This window comes from Balaenoptera physalus (assembly GCF_965194825.1).
Source record: "Balaenoptera physalus genome assembly, chromosome: 2".
Taxonomy (NCBI): domain Eukaryota; kingdom Metazoa; phylum Chordata; class Mammalia; order Artiodactyla; family Balaenopteridae; genus Balaenoptera; species Balaenoptera physalus.
This window is the reverse complement of record NC_138883.1, coordinates 169,805,916-169,824,434: the sequence shown is the minus strand read 5'-3', so window position 1 is coordinate 169,824,434 and position 18,519 is coordinate 169,805,916. Positions and strand designations below refer to the sequence as shown.

The window sequence follows — 18,519 nt, the reverse complement described above, 5'->3', positions numbered from 1 at the left end:
AGCTCATTTTACAACCCTAGGACTATCTGACGATTGCTGATTTGCACATTAAAAGAAGTAATTCTTTTTTGCAACAATCTTGCTTTGCTTCTTGTTCTCCTGAAAATTTCCTTTCTAAGAGATTTATCGGTTTCGTTGAGTATAACAAGGTTTTGATGATGTTAGGACATTCAGAACCGGGTAGCTTTTCAGATCCCCCTTTTTTTCTCATTATTTCTACAGTCAGTATTCTTAGAATTCCATTTCAGAGAAATACTGGTGGTAGAGGTAATAAGAAATAACTAAGATGGCGCAGCTTCCAGCAGTACCCTGCTCATAGGTACGATACGTATCAACAGTAGCATCCTTCCTCCATGTGGTACCGTCACCAACAGCAGTAACACTAGGCTAACTATGGTCATTTAAACCGTAATTTAAATGGCTCAGGAAGAACAGTGCTTCATCTTACGTACTGAACGACAGCAGGAATTAGGATATACAGATTTTTTTTGTTTTCCTCAAATTTAATGAAATGTCTGACTTGGTATAGAGCAGGTTTTCTGCCTTTTTGTTTTTTGGCTGCACAGCGCCGCGTGCGGGTTCCTAGTTCCCTAACCAGGGATCGAACCTGCGCCCCCTGCAGTGGAAGCGCAGAGAGAGTCTTAACCACTGGACCGCCAGGGAAGTCCCTCTGCTCTTTTTTGTAATCTTGCTTCCCCGCTTACCAAATAAGCAATATATTTTACAAACAGTAAGACCTGAGAGATACATTGAAATTGTTATGTAAAGGATGATCTATCTCTAAGGTATTATAATTCAGAACATATAGACAGGACAGAAAACTCCAAGGTAAGGTTAAAAACAAATTCAAATGCTTTGGTCCTATACTAATTTAATTACATGCCAAATATTCCAAACAGATCTATTTGGAAATGAATAGGTCATACTGGCATCATTTCTTTAGGACCGGAACCACACCCCACCAGGGTTTTGTACGTATGATTCAGTGTTCTATAGGCATTAGTACCACACAATTTATTTAATGGAGAATGTGGTAACAAACTGTAACATACACTACCTCTCTGCCCTGGACTCCTGTCACCACAGGCCCTCTCTGTGTGCATTTCATCAAAATTAAGGTACCAGGCAAAATCCTTAAGAAAGTCTTCAAAAGACAACACATTTATAATAAAAAGAGGCAGTTTTTTCACATCAGTTTTCTGAAATATCTAGGAACTACCCAAAGCATATATAAAACAGTGTTTAATTAGTGATAAGATCAGCAGGAGAAAGTCTGTCAATACACACATTGAAGGGGAGGGGTCTCCATAGAAAACCATCTTCCTGGCTCCAAAGAGATTATTCTTTTAAGTTTAGTGTTTCATATTAATATATTCAAAACACTAACAAATTTGAAATCATTACTTTATCAATAAATTTTATTTCTAACTTTCTTAATACTATTATCTTAAAGTTCTAAACAAAGGGAAGTATTAGCAAGTAGTAAAAAAATTACTAGATTGATACAGTGAAATGAAGCACATCACTGTTACGATGACTGTGGACAAGGGAGCCTCACTGATGAATCTGGGAATGGGTCAACAGTGGCAGGAACTGCTGTTTTCTGAGCTCAAATCCTTGCCAAAGAAAAAAAGACACACTTAGTACCAAGAGAAAGCTCTTTTACGTAGACCAGGGAAATGAAACTATGGAACAAAAAGAGTGTCTCGGAAGAAGCAGCATGATATTCCAGGCCACTCTGCTCCCAACCTGCTGAAATATATCTGGGTGTTTCCGTGAGGAGCTGGACGAGGACTCAGTGGCTGGAGGAAGACAGATGGGCTGCAGGTACTGGACCCAGTGTGAGCGCCCCCTGACCTTGGTATTTTGAAGAGCGCTCTCATGGGATGGAGGTCGGCCAGCGGAGGATCTCCATCCCCGAGCTCGATGGCCGTGATCCCCAGGGACCACGTGTCACATCTGGCATCGTAAGTCGTATCCAACTGCTGTTCACATGCAATCACCTAGTAGAAAGCGAAAGAAAAATGAAGTTTGCGACTTTAACAAGCACATAGCAAAATGCTTAGAACAATGTGTAAGTGTTCAAACTGATGAGGTTTGAGAGGTCCGAGCAAAGGTAGTAACACAGGGGAGTAAAAGCTCAAATTATAATTAGTAGCTGTAGTTTTATTCTGAGAACAGAGAATATCTTAGCAGGATTGCAAATATGAGAAGAAACCTATGAAAAAAATTTTTTGAAAATGCAAAACAGAAAGGGGACTGAAACAGTGTCCCCCATGGGAAGGGATGTAATCAAATACACAGTTAACACCTGTGCAATGAGAGTCACTTGATAAACATTTGATGAGTGAACAGAGTCATTCATCTCGGCAAAGATAAAGAATACATCTTTAACAAATAAAAAGCGAAGGAGGTAAAGAACAATAAGCTTGAGAGCAGTCTAGTTAAATGGCCTCGATCTTTTCTGACAACTAGAAGGCAGGAATGAGACAAGTGTGGAGAAATGCAAAAAGGCTTATGACATTAATAAGAGAAAAATAAACTGGATAAAAATAAACATTGGTAAGGCTTTATCAGCAGTTATCTGGGAGTACACTAAATAGTAAAGCTACAACCAGCTTTTTAAAAATTCCACTAATCAAAGGATGTCACTAAGAGACAAGGAAAAAAAGGGGGGAATCTTTTTTGCAGTATCATGAAATAGTGTTAACATAGAAGAATTATTACACAGTTACTTCACAATTTATTTCTAAATGTGTAAGTATAAATACAGACAGACTGCAAATACTAATTGTAACATCAGTGATAACAAAAAGAAAATTCAACTTTAAATTTTTAAAACTATTTTTTACATTTAAAAAAATTTTACATTTTGTGAATGCCAACTCACAAGACAAATAAAAAATGATTTGGGGATGACGGCAGGTTAGAGTTTTATCATTTAACTACAGTACTATGAAATGATATGCAAAGTGAAAGGAATCTAAGGTCCTGTCTGGAATGTAGTTCATCTTTCTGACTCTACTTAACATCAAGCTTAACACATTAAAAAATCCTTGTGTTGTCACAGAGGGTGAATTTATGCCCCAATTTGCCCATGATGTTCTAGGCTCGTTTCCCTAGAGTCATTATAAATACCATCCCCTTTCACTCTCCAAAGTGTCCTGGCTTGGACAGTAAGTTACATGGTCACCCAGCACAGCCACTGTCTCCCCTGTCCCCTTCACTGTGAAACACACATACTCTAGTTTGGGAAGGATGGCTTTACATAACCGACAAATGCTCCCTTTGATCTAGAATTTAACTGAAAAAATGTCAAATCAAGAATTTCACTTTTCAACTGGTAATCAATTTGAACAATTCTGTTTACCTTATTGTTTTCTAATTCATAGCAATTTGACATGAATAACATAGAGCTGGTATATATGTGATGTCTTCATTAACTAGATAGTTGATTACTCAAAATGTATTCAAAATACATTCTTCAACAATTCTAGGTAAGTGGAAATTTATTGAAATATTGCCAATCATTCACAAGTTGGAAAATGCTTATTACAGGGAGATGCATATAATATGCACAAAATCTTGAACATATATTTATATGACAGTTTGAAAAGACCACAGTGAACCTTTCTCTTTTATATAATATCCATTGGTTTGCCAAGCAGGAAAGCACTTTCAAACCCTATTTGTGCTACGGTAGGCTTATTAATAATAAATAATGACTTATCAGTAAAATGCCTGTCTAGTAATTGCATAGTAAGAAGTTATCAATTTTAATTAGTAACTTATTTATTATTCTGGTAATTCAATTTTAGATAGATCAAAATATTTCCTTTTCCTCATATACTGGTTCCAAGATCTACTAATCAAAATTGTTTTTACTAAATGGCAAACTTAAAATATAATACTGGCTTTGTTGCTATAAATTAACATATGAAAAATATAAAGCTAGACCATTAATTATTTAATATTAAACATTTAGTTTTATATATTATAGTATTTTTATAGTAATTAATCATATATGTGGATAAGATGCAAAGCTTGGTATTATAGCTAAATTTTATTAATTTTTCACTTTTAAAATTTTTCATAAGCTTTTAAAACAACAGTAATATATCAGAACAAACTGAAGAAACTCTCACTTGAGATTCTCTTACTCAATTTTTTTTAGCATTTTTATTTCAGATTCTCTTATTCAATTTTGTTTTTGCTTATATGACTATACTTTCTACTTTTATTCTAAGATGTTCTTCCTGTTCAAAAAATTTTTGAATCCATTGGAATTTTTTAAAGTTTCTTAAGCTAACTTATCCTTTCTCCATGTTTTACATTACACTTACATTTTAACTTTTTTTTGCAAGTAGTAATTGAATTAGTATTAAAATAGGAACAGTACACCAGGATTTAATCCTCAAGCAAATTTAATTCTACGATTTTGCAATATTAATGTAGTATTTGAATTACTTCTCCTCCCTTCACTCGCTAGAGTTGTAGGTAAATAGCAGAGCTTTTCCCAAAGGTTGCAGAGAGAGCTTTCAAACATATGTTCTTTACTGATAAACATAATTAAAAGGATTAAAGGCATTAACAGTGACTGTGGAGAAAAGATGTGACTCTAGAAAACATTTTTCCTCAACTATTTTAGCAGTTTCTCTACAACTTCCCAAAGGTGATGGTGAAAAGAATCTCCTGAAGTGCAGTATGGCCCTAAGCAGAGTGACTCAACATGGGAACCTATAAACTATAAACACAGGTTAATAGGCCTGAATCTGATCTTAAACAAAGCTAGGCGTTTTTATATTTCTATCCAAGTTAAAAACAAAATCTAAATATCATTAAGAGAGATGCATGCTAAGCAATTAAAAGTATATTTAATGAAAAATTAAGGCTGCAAGTACAGCTGACCCTTGAGCAATACAGGGTTAGGGGTTCCAACCCCCCCGAGCAGTCAAAAATCCACGTACTGTTATCTCTGCCGCAAAAACAGAGAAACTGATAAATGACTCACCCAAGGTCAGGAAGCTGGCACAGTTTGGATAGAATCAGGACTCAAACCCTAGTTCTTTTGATTCCACACATTGTGAGCTCTGATCAAACACAAACTTTTCCCTACACTTAGTTAATTTAAAGATCTGTAAAATGGGATTGGGATTAGCAGATACCAACTACTATATATAAAACAGATAAACAACAAGGTCCTACTGTATAGCACAGGGAACTATAGTCAATATCTTGTAATAACCTAAAATGAAAAAGAATAGGAAAAAGAACATATACATGTATAACTAAATCACTTTGCTGTACAGCAGAAACTAACACAACATTGTAAATCAACTATACTTCAATAAAAAAAAGAAAACAATCTGTAAAATGAAAATACAGGTACTATATTTATTGAAAAAAATTTGCGTATAAGCAAACCCATAGTTCAAACTTGTGTTGTTCAACTGTAGTTTCTCTTTACCTCATGTGACTCCTTCATTCAATCCCTCATTTATTCACATATTTGCTCACAGCCCATTTATTATCTCCCATGTCCCTCCTCACACATGTAAATATGTCACATAAAAACAACACAACTGACATTTTCTTCTAGTATATTCCAAAAACACATATGGAGCTAGAGTATGCATAAAAAGGAAACTCAGAAAGGATCAAATATTACATTTGCCTCCCTCAAAACTCTATCTGACCTCAGGAGCCATCCAAAAGGGCGTTCCTACAGATGTATTCCGACGGTGCCAGGTGCTGGTGAGCTGCGCAGACACGCCTGGAAGGAAGAGACGAGACTTAACTTCTTGCATTCATTACTCAGGTAAGTTGATTCCAACTGCAATACATTTGCTTACAAACTAATACTAAAATTCTATTCCCTTACAGTTTGGATAGAATCAGGACTCAAACCCTAGTTCTTTTGATTCCACATATTGTGAGCTCTGATCAAACACAAACTTTTCCCCACACTTAGTGAATTTAAAGATCTGTAAAATGGTACTGGGATTAGCAGATACCAACTACTATATATAAAACAGATTGGAGTTCAAGCCATTGGACTTGAACTTCACCTTAAAGTATCCTAAGTCAGGGGCTTCCCTGGTGGCGCAGTGGTTGAGAATCCACCTGCCAATGCAGGGGACACGGGTTCGAGCCCTGGTCTGGGAAGATCCCACATGCCGCGGAGCAGCTGGGCCCATGAGCCACAATTACTGAGCCTGTGCATCTGGTGCCTGTGTTCCGCAACAAGGGAGGCCGTGATAGTGAGAGGCCCGCACACCGCGATGAAGAGTGTCCCCCGCTTGCCGCAACTGGAGAAAGCCCTCGCACGGAAACGAAGACCCAACACAGCCAAAAATAATTTAAAAAAAAAAAAAAAGTATCCTAAGTCAGGATGTCTACATAGCCAAGATACACAATGGCCCTCCTATTTTCTATTTCTCGTATCCAAACGTATCCAGGTTTAAAGCCCCATTCCAAGTTTTAGTTTCCCCTTGCTGACTTAATCTGCTCCTGATCATAGTAACCTCTGTATCTTTTGACCTTCTAGATTTTAAACTATTTGTCTGTATTGCATATTTTGGCACGTAGTTATGATTTGAGTGGTAGGCTCTCTCCACTCCCACCTCCCTCTGTGCACAACTAAATTCTGGTGAATTTGAGAATGTTTTGTATCGTGGTATGCACATAGCAGGCGACTTGTGAATGTGAATAAAATTATTTTCCATCTGTCAACTTGGGACAAATCACACCTGACCGGAAATTTCAAATTAACTACATCTATGTAAACCAACACCATCAATAGAATCAGTTCTTTTCCTTTAGAGAATTATACACAGAAGGATTACAATGAAAAGGCATAACCAAATATTTCGATCATGTCACCTCATTCATTCCACCTGGTTAGATACAATCATAACCGACTCAGGAAAATCCAGAGTACAGTCTCCCTCCTCACGTTTCATACTTCTGCTCCTCTGGCTGCACGGAGCTGCTTCCCTTGACCTGTTCTGGACTTGATGGGTTATCCCCAAATCATGGACTTTAACTCCTTGATGGCCCTGTTTTGAAGAGCACCTGCCGGGTGTCACATTTGTTTTAGGCTCTAGCTGTTTATCTTATAGGCCAAGTAGAACAAAGGCACTAATTGAGGTTTAAAATTGGATATATTTGATTCCTCCAAGATGATTCCTCCAAGATGATACTTTGTCATGAAATTCAAAGGCCATATTCAGCCAAAAGGGCATTTCACTGGTGGAAACATACTTGAGCAGAGGGCTAGGCAGTATGTTTTGGTTCCATATTAATTTCGTCCCTCAAGGAGCTCCTCCACTAATGTATTAATCTTGCCCTAAGTGGAATCTTCATCTACAGCCTTCACATTTTGCCTTTAAAAAAGCTTATCATTTGACAGAAAAAATATCCTCATGAAATCATTTTTGAAATTCAAAGGAAATTATCTAATCTGTGATTGAAGGTTCTCCCTTGAATATTTTCTTTTTTTTATTTTATTTTTTTATATTTTTAAACATCTTTATTGGAGTATAATTGCTTTACAATGGTGTGTTAGTTTCTGCTTTATAACAAAGTGAATCAGTTATACATTCTAACAGATGATCTGAAGAAAGGGAATAAACGCTTAGTAGACATTTCTCCCAAGTGCATCCTCTACCTCTATCTCTACCCCAGGTATTTTACCTTTCAGAAAAATTAAGTATAAATCTAAACATTTTATCTTGTCTTTTCCTATGAATTAAAGGGAGGAATGATTAAGCTTGACTTTTATAGTATCAGAGTACAGTAATTTATTTATATAAGTAGGAAAAGTAAATAGATTTTAAAAGAAATTTAACTTAAAATTGATTATAAATCTACTAAAATTTATTCTAAGGGCTTATAATTATTTATGAAAAAATTGAAAATTATATTTGACCCTCGGTGAACATTTTTGTTTCAATTTCATAAAGGTAGTTTAAGAATTCAAATGTCATTTAAGCAAAATGTAAAGGGGGTAGAAAAAAACCACAACTGAGTAAAACATCGAAAGTTTTGCTCCTGGTAAGAAAGTGACACTTTAGACTAATCATGTGACACATTTTTCTTCTTTCTGAAGATAAAGAAAAGATGATGTCGCTAGAATTGGCATTTTTCAGCAAGCAGTCGTGCCCTGGCGTCTGAATTTATAGATATGGATGTCAGGAAAGGACCATCCCTCCATACTCCACAGGAAATCTATTGGGAAGGAGGCTAAGAAGAGTGTCTTAGGATGTGTGTGGCACAGGACCCAAGACAGAGCATTCAGACTTCCTGGAAATGTGAATCTTGAGTGGAGACACTAGAGTGACTAGGGTGAGTCATCCAGTGTTGACGATCTAAGGATTAGCCCAGGTAATGCTGCTCTGGAGGTCCAGGGACGCCAGAGCCCTTTCCTAGGAGGTTGGATTGCCCAGCTTCTCCCTGGGCTTTGTAGGCCACTCAGTGCCATTTTCCGTAGCATTGCCTAAGTGGGTCAGAGTTAAGTTTCTGTTGCCTACAATCAAGGAGCTCTGACTGATATAAGAACCTAATGGTTTTACATATAAAGGAGCAAACTAACAAGGGTAACGGTCAATAATAATGAGTTTACAAAGTCTAAGAGTTATTAGGTTTTATATTAATATGAATTAAGAATTCTTTAAAGCAAACGTTTGGCCTCCAAACTTCTTGATCACACATTCCAAACAATAAGAAACTTCTGAACAAGCATACTCGATATAGATACAGACTATTTTCTACATATTTCCTAGTATAGTAATATATACATTATGAAATGTATAAAGATAATTTTAAAGGATGATATTAAAATAATAACTATTATGAATATTTCATAATTAGTTATGGATATTTCTGCACACCAATGATACCTGGGATAATGAATTACAATGCTAATGGAGTCTCATATATTTAGAGTCCTTTGGGATCCTGCAGAAAGACTGTTTTACACCTGGTTCCTGTAAACTGAATGGAAACAAGAAAAATTCAGCCCAGAATGCGAAGAAGGAAAAACAAAAAGTCTCAAAATAAGTGAAAAAGGAAAAATGCAAGTAGGCAGAATAAGAAACACTTGAGTCTGAGAATATTGGATAATTATCACATTAAAAACAGGACACACACCTATGAAAGAGTAACAGAGGAAGGTCTTGACTGAATCATGTTTGTTGAATGCTTCTGTGATGACTGTTAACTCTGAAGATCATTTTTCCAACACAAGCAACTATTTCAGAACTAGAAGGCAACTTAATGGTCGTAATATCTAACGTGTCCACTTTCAGGTTAGTAAACTTTAGCTGGAGAGAAAAATGAGTTTCCTAAGGACAAATGGCATTTTTACTTAACATAAATTTCCACAAGAAAATTAGTTAAGAAGGTAGAAAAATGCAAAATTCTCTTAAGAATGACTGACTTAGGGCTTCCCTGGTGGCGCAGTGGTTGAGAGTCCGCCTGCCAATGCAGGGGACACGGGTTCGCGCCCTGGTCTGGGAAGATCCCACATGCTGCAGAGCAACTGGGCCCGTGAGCCACAACTACTGAGCCTGTGCGTCTGGAGCCTGTGCTCCGCAACGGGAGAGGCCGCTACAGTGAGAGGCCCACGCACCGCGATGAAGAGTGGCCCCCGCTCGCCGCAACTGGAGAAAGCCCTTGCACAGAAACGAAGACCCAACACAGCCAAAAATAAATAAATAAATTAAAAAAAAAAAAGTTACAATTCATTAAAAAAAAAAAAAAAAAAGAATGACTGACTTAAATTACTTTAAAAGGCAACAGGAGGGGCTTCCCTGGTGTTGCAGTGGTTAGGAGTCCGCCTGCCAATACAGGGGACACGGGTTGAGCCCTGGTCCGGGAAGATCCCACATGCCGCGGAGCAACTAAGGCTGTGCGCCACAACTACTGAGCCTGCGCTCTAGAGCCTGCGAGAAAACAGAATTTTTCGGTGTACTTTATGTAATTTAATTTCAACAATAAAAACCAAAATTTTGAACATCTCTCAGAATATAGGGCAGTGCCCATCAATATGAAAAAAATATTCTCTAGGATATTTAGAAATTTCTTTGTCTCTCCCTTTCCATAACCCTCTTTAAAAAAAAAAAAAATCTTTATTTACAGTTACTTGCAGAAGAGGAAGGCCCATGCAGACGTGCTTGTACTGTATCAGCCCAATCCACAGTCATGGCTGGTTGGATCAAAGGGGATGTCTGACCCTGCTTGCCCAAATGAACTCCTTCTCCCACTCCCAATTCCTTTGGATTTAGGTGCTAAAAGTCTGGATTGGTTAGCTATTGGCACTAGACCCATAAGGTCATAAAGGTTGTGACAGTTGAGGCTGCTATTTTTGAGAAGCCTTGTTGGGCAACATGAAGACTCCAGAGGCTGGTCTGTAGACACTCAAAGAGAAGCAGAGAGGAGAGATTCAGTTTCTCCAGTGAGAGAGTAAGAGGCAGCAAGCGGTCCTGGGTCTCATCTTCCGGTCTTCTGTCTGTTCCAGTCCCCTTCCTCCCGTTCTTCTTATCTAGGAAATTACCTTTTGTATCTTACTCCTTTTTGGAGCTAGTTTGGGGTTCTTGTCCTTACAACTGAAAGGCCCTTGACCAAGACATACACACTATCTATAAGGCCAAACAGCTTCGTTCAACTTCAGAAAATGTTCACTTTGGCAGAGTTGAGCCCATAGGTTCAGCTGGAACCACAGAGGTCTAAAACAAAGAGTCCATTTATTCATGGTTTTGCTTTACAAATCGAAAGAATTCATACATGTCTTTCCTTTCAAATAAAATAAAGGTCACCTCCCTGAAGTATAAAAATAAATTCTGACTGAGGAAAATATTAATTTTTTGATTAGGTATGAAAATTCTAAAGCTCTGACAACGTTTAAAAATGGTTCTTCCCTCTAGTTTCTTTTTTCAATATATCATTTCATTATATAAAGCACTAGCTCTCAAATTTTCAAGATTCATAACATTCAACTACCAAATATATATATCTGGTAGATATATATGTGTGTATACATATAATCTTCAGACATATACATAAACATCTTTAGACATATGTGCTAAGTCTCCAACTCTACTCCATAGTTAAAAAAAATTTTTTGACATAATCTCAACCTTAGAGAAAAGTTGGCAAGAGAAGTATAAATAATTTTGTTTCCTGAACCATTTAAGTATGTAAGTATGTAAACCATGTAATGTAAGTGGGCTACATGATGCCCTTTCACCCCCAAATACTTTAATGTATGATTGCTACAAACAAGGACATTCCCCTACCTACCCACAATACACTTAATAAAACCAGGAAATTTAACACAGATCCATTTCTGCCATCTAGTCTACATGCTCCATTCTAATTTCATCAGTTTGGGCTTCCCTGGTGGTGCAGTGGTTGAGAATCCGCCTGCCAATGCAGGGGACACCAGTTCGATCCCTGGTCCGGGAAGATCCCACATGCCGTGGAGCAACTAAGCCTGTGTGCCACAACTACTGAGCCTGTGCTCCAGAGCCTGTGCTCTAGAGCCCGTGAGCCACAACTACTGAGCCCGCATGCCGCAACTACTGAAGCACTCGCACCTGGAGCCCGTGCTCTGCAACAAGAGAAGCCACCACAATGAGAAGCCTGCGCACCGCAACAAAGAGTAGCCCCCGCTCGCCGCAACTAGAGAAAGCCCGTGTGCAGCAACAAAGACCCAACACAGCCAAAAATAAACAAATAAATAAATTTTAAAAATAAAATAAAATAAAATTTTTAAAATAAAGAAATATTTGTTAAAAAAAAAATTTCATCAATTGTCCCAAATATACTTAACAATGAAAGGATCCATCCAGGATCACGTGGTGTGTTTAGTTGTCATGTCTCTTTGGTCTCCTTCTATCTGGAGGAGTTCCTTAATATTTCCTTGAACTTCATGACCTTGATATTTTTTTTAGAATTTCAGGCTAGTTATTTTGTAGAATGTTCCTGAACTTGGATTTGTCAGATATTCCCTCAAGATTATATTTTTGGCAGGAATATCATGGAAGGGAAGTTTTCTCCTTGTATCCTATCAGGTGGTACATGATTTCCATTTGTCACATCAGTAGTTGTATTCACCTTGCTTACCTGATTAAGTCTGTGTCTGCCAGGCTTCTCGCCTGTAAAGTTTCTCCTTCTCTTTTGTAATTAAGTATTTTATGCAGAGCTTTTTGAGACTATATAAATATCCTATTTTTAATCAAAACTTAACCCACTAGTTTAGCATCCACTGAAGTTTTTGGATGAATTAATTATTACTATGATGGTTGCCAAAAGATAATTTTTAAACTTTCATTATTCCTTCTACATTCATTAGTTGGCATTTTTCTATAAAGAAAAGCTTTAGCTTTTTTCCATTCATCTATTTATGTGTGTAAGTACGAAAGTATGAATTAATGGATTTCTACTTTATTCAATGGACATCATTGCTACCATCATTATTATCATTATTTTGATGCTCAAACTGTCCCAGATTTGGTCAGTGAGAATCACTTCAGTTTGGCTTCTGTGTCCTTTTGACATTGTCTCCATCATTCTTTGGGCAGTTCCTCACTTTTTTTTGCACATTAAGTTCCAGGCTTATCTTGTATAGCCTTAAAAATCATCTTTTCTCCAAGAATCCTTGCTTACTATTAGTGGAGAATTGTATTTAAAAACTGAGAGCTAGGTGTTTGATGTGCTTGCTCTTGGGGCATCAAGCTTGCAAGTTCTCTTAGTGGACATAGCCAGATAACCTGTATACACACACACACACACACACACACACACACAAACACACCACACGTATCACATTATATTTCTTTTTATATGCCTCTCTACATACTGAAAACCATGAGTTCACACTGACACCTCCAATTCCAATCCAACATCATGGGGTTCAGTTTTCTCCCTTCCACATTTGTAATTCTCATCTCTTACAGTAAGAAACCTGGCTTCCATTGTGCTCAGGATATTTCCAGATGGTATCAAGCCCCCTTTATGTAACCAACCTCTTGTCTCCATCTTGACCCCTATGCAGACGCCCTTATGCAGCTCAGGCTCTGACAACCTGACTGGGGTCACCACCATCCCCCTAGACAAATGCTCTCTTTGTCCCCTCCTCGGGGACTCAACACCCCAAGCCGAGCCACCACTGCCCCTCCCCTCCCAGCGTGGACACCTTCCTCACCCCTTTCAGATCCAAACCACTTGCTGAGCTACACCCCGACTCCCATGCTTTCTCGGGCCCACCAAATGGCTTTTGTTCTGAATTATTCTGGAAGAAAGGAAGGAATGAAGGGAACCTCATAGTTTTTAAGTTCAGGTGTGCCTGCCTCACTGGATGCTACAAAAGTGGGTTATTAATAAATAAGTCACAACTTCTCTTTGACCTACATTATTCATTGGGGATTTGGTCTAAAATTGAGCATGTGGGTAATAAGAGATTGAAAGCCATGAAATACTCTGTCATAAGAATGATGTCTAAATAAGTCACAAGAAGTACATTCTGTACTTTTGTATTGAAATGTTAACTATTCTATTAGAAATGAAGATTCCCCAGAGAGAAATCTGTAGAAATGAGAACTGAGTACTGCCCTTTAAATTTAGTCTCTCTTTCATTTTTCTATTCCAAATTAAGACTGTTTTTTCAGATGTTAGTTGACTTGCCTAAAGGGGTTTATCTCCTGGGAGGTCGTGTTATTTATTGATTGATCATACACCAGTGACTGCTAATGTATTTCATTTATAACGTCTGCAAGCTCACTTGTCTTTTTATTCTCTGAGGTGGCTGGTGGTTTTCTGTCAAAGCCTAGCCCACTTAACAAGAAAACAAAAGGTTTTCTTAAAGGCTCTACTCATAACTAGCATTAGCAAACTGAATCTTACTTTTAGTGTAATTAAATAGCTTGATATTTAAAGTTAATATCCAATTGACTCTAGCAAAGGGCTATTATTTTTTTAAACAGAAAGAGGCATCTATTCTGGGAACTCAGATTTTCAATATTTAGCAACTATCAATATTTAAATAAAGTATTTATTCACTATTTATCAAGTACCTACTATGTATACACTGAGCTAGGGGCGAGGTGACAGTATTACTTCATGATAATAGCTCAGATTTTTTTAATTATAAAGTGTCAATAATTATACTACACAGCTCATCTGTATCATCCCATTTACTCTCCACAGTGATCAACCATATGAGATAGAGACTGTTTTTCATACTTGATGTCCCTGGAGATTTTAAGTGACCTTCTCAAGGTCACACAATTACATGGAAAATCCTGCCTCCCATTCACTCACTCATTCGAGAGTATTTATTGAGCACTTCCAATGTGCCAGTGCCATGCTTGGTTCCAGGGACAGAGTGATAGGCCAGACAGAGACCGAGCCATCACAAAGCTCACAGCTTAGCAGCGAAGGTAGTCAAATTAAACACATGATTACAATCAAATGTGATAACTGTTTGGCTAAAGAAAAGACAGAGTGCATATATACAATGGAATATTACTCAGCCATTAAAAAGAATGAAATAATGTCATTTGCAGCAACATGGATGGACCTGGAGATTATCATACTAAGTGAAGTAAGTCAGACAGAGAAAGACAAATATCATATGATATCGCTTATATGGGGAATCTAAAAAAAAAATGATACAAGTGAACTTGTTTACAAAACAGAAACAGACTCACAGACTTAGAGAACAAACTTATGGTTACCAGGGGGAAGGGTGGGGAAAGAGATAGTTAGGGAGTTTGGGATTGACATGCACACGCTGCTATATTTAAAATAAATAATCAACAATGACCTACTGTATAGTATAAGGAACTCTGCTCAATATTCTGTAATAACCTAAATGGGAAAAGAATCTGAAAAAGAATAGATGTATGTATATGTATAACTGAATCACTCTGCTGTACACCTGAAACTAACACAACATTTTTAATCAACTATACTCCAATATAAAATACAGATTTTTAAAAAAGGAAAGGATAGGGTGTTGGGGAAGTTCTCAGCCGGGCAGACAGAAGTTAGCTGGGTGCAGGGGTGAGGGGAGGTTTCCATGCAGGGAAAGCATCATGTTTGTAACTGGTCACAAAATTCAATGACATAAATCTTAGATACATAAAGAAAATTGTCATTGTGATTTCTTCATTTTGCCTCTAACTATTATGGGCTCTCCTATGTCCCTACCCACTGGCTGGGAGAAGTAAAGCTTAGTCAGATCCAAACCGTTAAGTCCTCTTAGAAAGAGTTCAGTCTCTCTTGAATGAAAGCGCTTGCTCCATCTCTCAGATGGCGCCCCTCCTTCTTCTCTCCTGAAGACGGTACTGTCTGTACAGGATGAGGGATGGCTTATAAGACCTTGTGGTGGGGAGAAGAGGGAGTGTCCTTGGGTGTGGTGGGTCTCTGGTCTCTGGGGCCATGTTCCTTTGTCTGCCTGCCTGCTAGGGGCCCCCTGGCCCTCCTGATGGGGTCTGCATCCTGTTCTCAGGCAGGCAGGGCTACCTGTGTAGAGCCTCCTGGCAGACGAAGGCTCAGGGTGGCTTCAGCTGGGGCTGACAACGCTCTGAGGTCTGGCTGTGACTCGTATTCAGACCTGGCCCAGGTGATCTGCGCTCTGCCCCTCACCGCCCATCCTGAGCAACACGCTCTAGAAACTCCCCAGCCAGATTTGCAGTTATTTGGGGGTTAATGGGAGCAGAGGGTAGGGGTTTGGAGAAGCTTAGCTTCAGTGCTTCCTGTACCTAATCACTCTGCACCTCTACGTCAGGACGATGTGATCACCCCAGTCTGGACTGGAGCAGACTCTGCAGGGACTTCGTCTGCACAGACTCTGCAGGGACTTCGTCTGGGACTCGGAATGATGGTGGTGGGAAGAGTGAGGGTAAGAGTTCCTTTCCACCCTCGTTGTCACCTTCACTTTTTAAAAGCTCATCTCACTGTCCCGCCTCTTTCTCTGTTTCACCTTTCCACAATTACCCGAGAACTGGAAAGGGTTTCCCTCTTCTTTCTGTTCTCTCTTATGTGAAACCCTACAATGGATCCCTGGAATTTCCCTCTCCATAAGCTAAAGAGAAGATAAAGCAATTTAGACAGATCTTTCTCAAGAGATAACCCAGATCTTGCTACACATTACTATTTTTTAATATTTCCTCAGTCATTTTCTTGCATTCCTTCTGGAACAAATCTTAACCTCCCCCCAAACAGAGAGATGTTTCTGGCAGACTCGGGTTAAGGTCACATTCTTGGATAAGCAAGAGAAAAGCATGTTAACCAATTTCGAAGATCTTCCTCCGACACATGTGTAAGAGCCCTGACTGAGAAAGAGGGTGGTACATTTAAGAGACTGAAAGAAGTTGACCTGGCTCATAGGTAATAGGAAGAGGGGGTCCCTGCTGTGCACCAAGGGGCCAAAAAAGGTGTCAATCTTTCAGTGCTTACTCTGGGCCAGCAGAAAGGATCACAAGGCACAGCCCTCCCCAAGGAGGGCTGACAAACCACTGACAAAATACTGAGCCAGAGAGTGGCAGGGTCAGCTGAGCCAGAGCTGCAGTGTGGGGAATGGTCTGGAAGGAGAGGAATGAGACTGGCTGCAGGGGGGTTAGTAAAGTGTAGCTGCAGGAGCCCAGGTCAGAGGTGATGGTGAGGACCAGGGCAGAGAGATAAAGACGGAGTCTGGGAATTTATAACAGAGACAGAACCTTGTGACTCATTGTAGATGCGGGTGGTGAAGACAAAGGAAAGCTCAAGGATAAGCTAAGGTTTCTAGCTTGAGCAACAAAATAGATACTGAGGACTTTTTCTAAGACAAGAAACTCTTGATATGAAGCAGATTTCCGGGAATGGATGAGGTGGTGGAATTCCATTGGAACATTTAGATCTCCAATATCCAATAATCAGCCTATTGTACATTTCATGAGGTGAGAAATCCAAATGAAAATATATTCTAAACTCCTTTACTCCCAGCTGTGGCATTCTCTGAAAATCACATCAGATTTATTTATTTTCATAAACTGAGGACCTTGATTTTCAGTTTGGTTCTGCAGTTGGTGGCTTAGTACACCGTATTCCTTATGCCCTTGAGAAGTTTCACTATGTACGAACCGCCATCCTCGGGTTTTAATTCATATGAAAACCTTAAACCATCTTAGGTGAACTGAATCCATGTCCTCTTACCATGGAGAATAGAAATATAAGCATCCTTTTATATGCAAATAATAGCATTTTAGTATCAGACACCAGGAACACATTTAATAGGCAACTGACCCTCTTTTCTAATTGTTGCTGACGTCAAAGTCTTCAAGTTAATTAACATAAAACCAAAGCTCTCATTTTGTCAGCTTTCTAAATTATGACTACTTTTCTAAAGATATCATAAAAAAGGCCACTTTATTTATTGTCTAGGTGTATATTTTTACTCTGGATTACTTTGGAGGGTGTCCCAGGAAGTTGCCTTTCTCAGAGCTACTGGTTTACCGAGTTCTTTTTTTTTTGTGACTGAAGAAGATGTTTACTTACATTTGTTTTAACAGTTTTCATCTGGGCTATATATATTGTAGCCATTTTTCAGAGCAAGAGAATTATGAGATCTCAAGTTAAATATTAAGTTCTCCATTTGGGTCTGTTAAGACTGGAGCCAAAATTATTGTCTCAAGAGAGTCACGGCTCTGTCCATGAAGCAGTGAAGAGTGTTTTGTTGTTTTTTAGAATTTCAGGCACAAGTTCTCATTAGTATCCTAACCTGGCCAGACTGTTCAAATGCACAGCTCTGAACTCAACTAGTAACACACACTAGCTGCATCCCAGTTATTAATCAGGAATTCATTGCCAAGCTCACTGCTGCTCCGTAGTTTTCAAATGCTCAGCTGAGGGAAAAAAATACGTGGTCGTTTGAAAGATACGCTATTCAACTGTTCCTGTCTAGATGCTCTGAAGTTCATTCCTGGGTGAAGCCAGATCACTAAAGAGCTGCATACTGGGATTAAAACAATTAATTTCTAAAGTGAGTCGATGACTTTCCCTAAGCCTCATTTTCCAAAATGCAAAATGAAGGAAGAGTCACTCATTCATTCAACTATTACTCACTGAACGACTATTCCCAAAGTATTAGGTCTACAAAATAGAAGATGACATAGTCCCACCTCTTAATGACCCTGTCTATATGTGAGCCTAAGTATCTTTATCTACATATAAAGACCAAATAGACCATTATAATCTTATGTGATAAACACAGAAATGGAGAAATATACCGGGTACAGAAGCACAAGGAGAGACACCTTACCCAGCCTGAGTGCAGGAAGGGGAGGACGACAAGGATACTGAGATGTCCTAGAATAATGCTGCCCACTCTCACGGGTGTAGTGTGTTAGTGGGGGTCCAGTGAGACGGGGGAGATACCACTGCCACAACTGGAAAAGGAGGAGCAGGGGTATCAGCTACAGTGCCTCTGGCTCTGACACAGACACTCCGAATTGGTTCAGTCAATATGGAAATGTA

General features: G+C 38.7%; 1 protein-coding gene across 23 annotated transcripts in view; it reads right to left on the bottom strand.

The window, feature by feature from the left end:
* The window catches only part of MYO3A (myosin IIIA), a 188,355-nt gene that overhangs the window by 138,114 nt on the left and 31,722 nt on the right, over positions 1 to 18,519 (bottom strand). For all 23 annotated transcript variants that reach the window (XR_014261311.1, XR_014261312.1, XR_014261313.1 and 20 more), the window contains exons 7-8: positions 5,697 to 5,773; positions 1,858 to 2,003 (exon numbers count right to left, since the gene is read on the bottom strand). Coding sequence is in view for 17 of the 23 variants with exons in the window: in XM_082452738.1 (XP_082308864.1) it covers positions 1,858 to 2,003; positions 5,697 to 5,773 (223 nt within the window). In the remaining 6 variants the exon portion in view is untranslated. The remainder of the gene's footprint in view (positions 1 to 1,857; positions 2,004 to 5,696; positions 5,774 to 18,519) is intronic.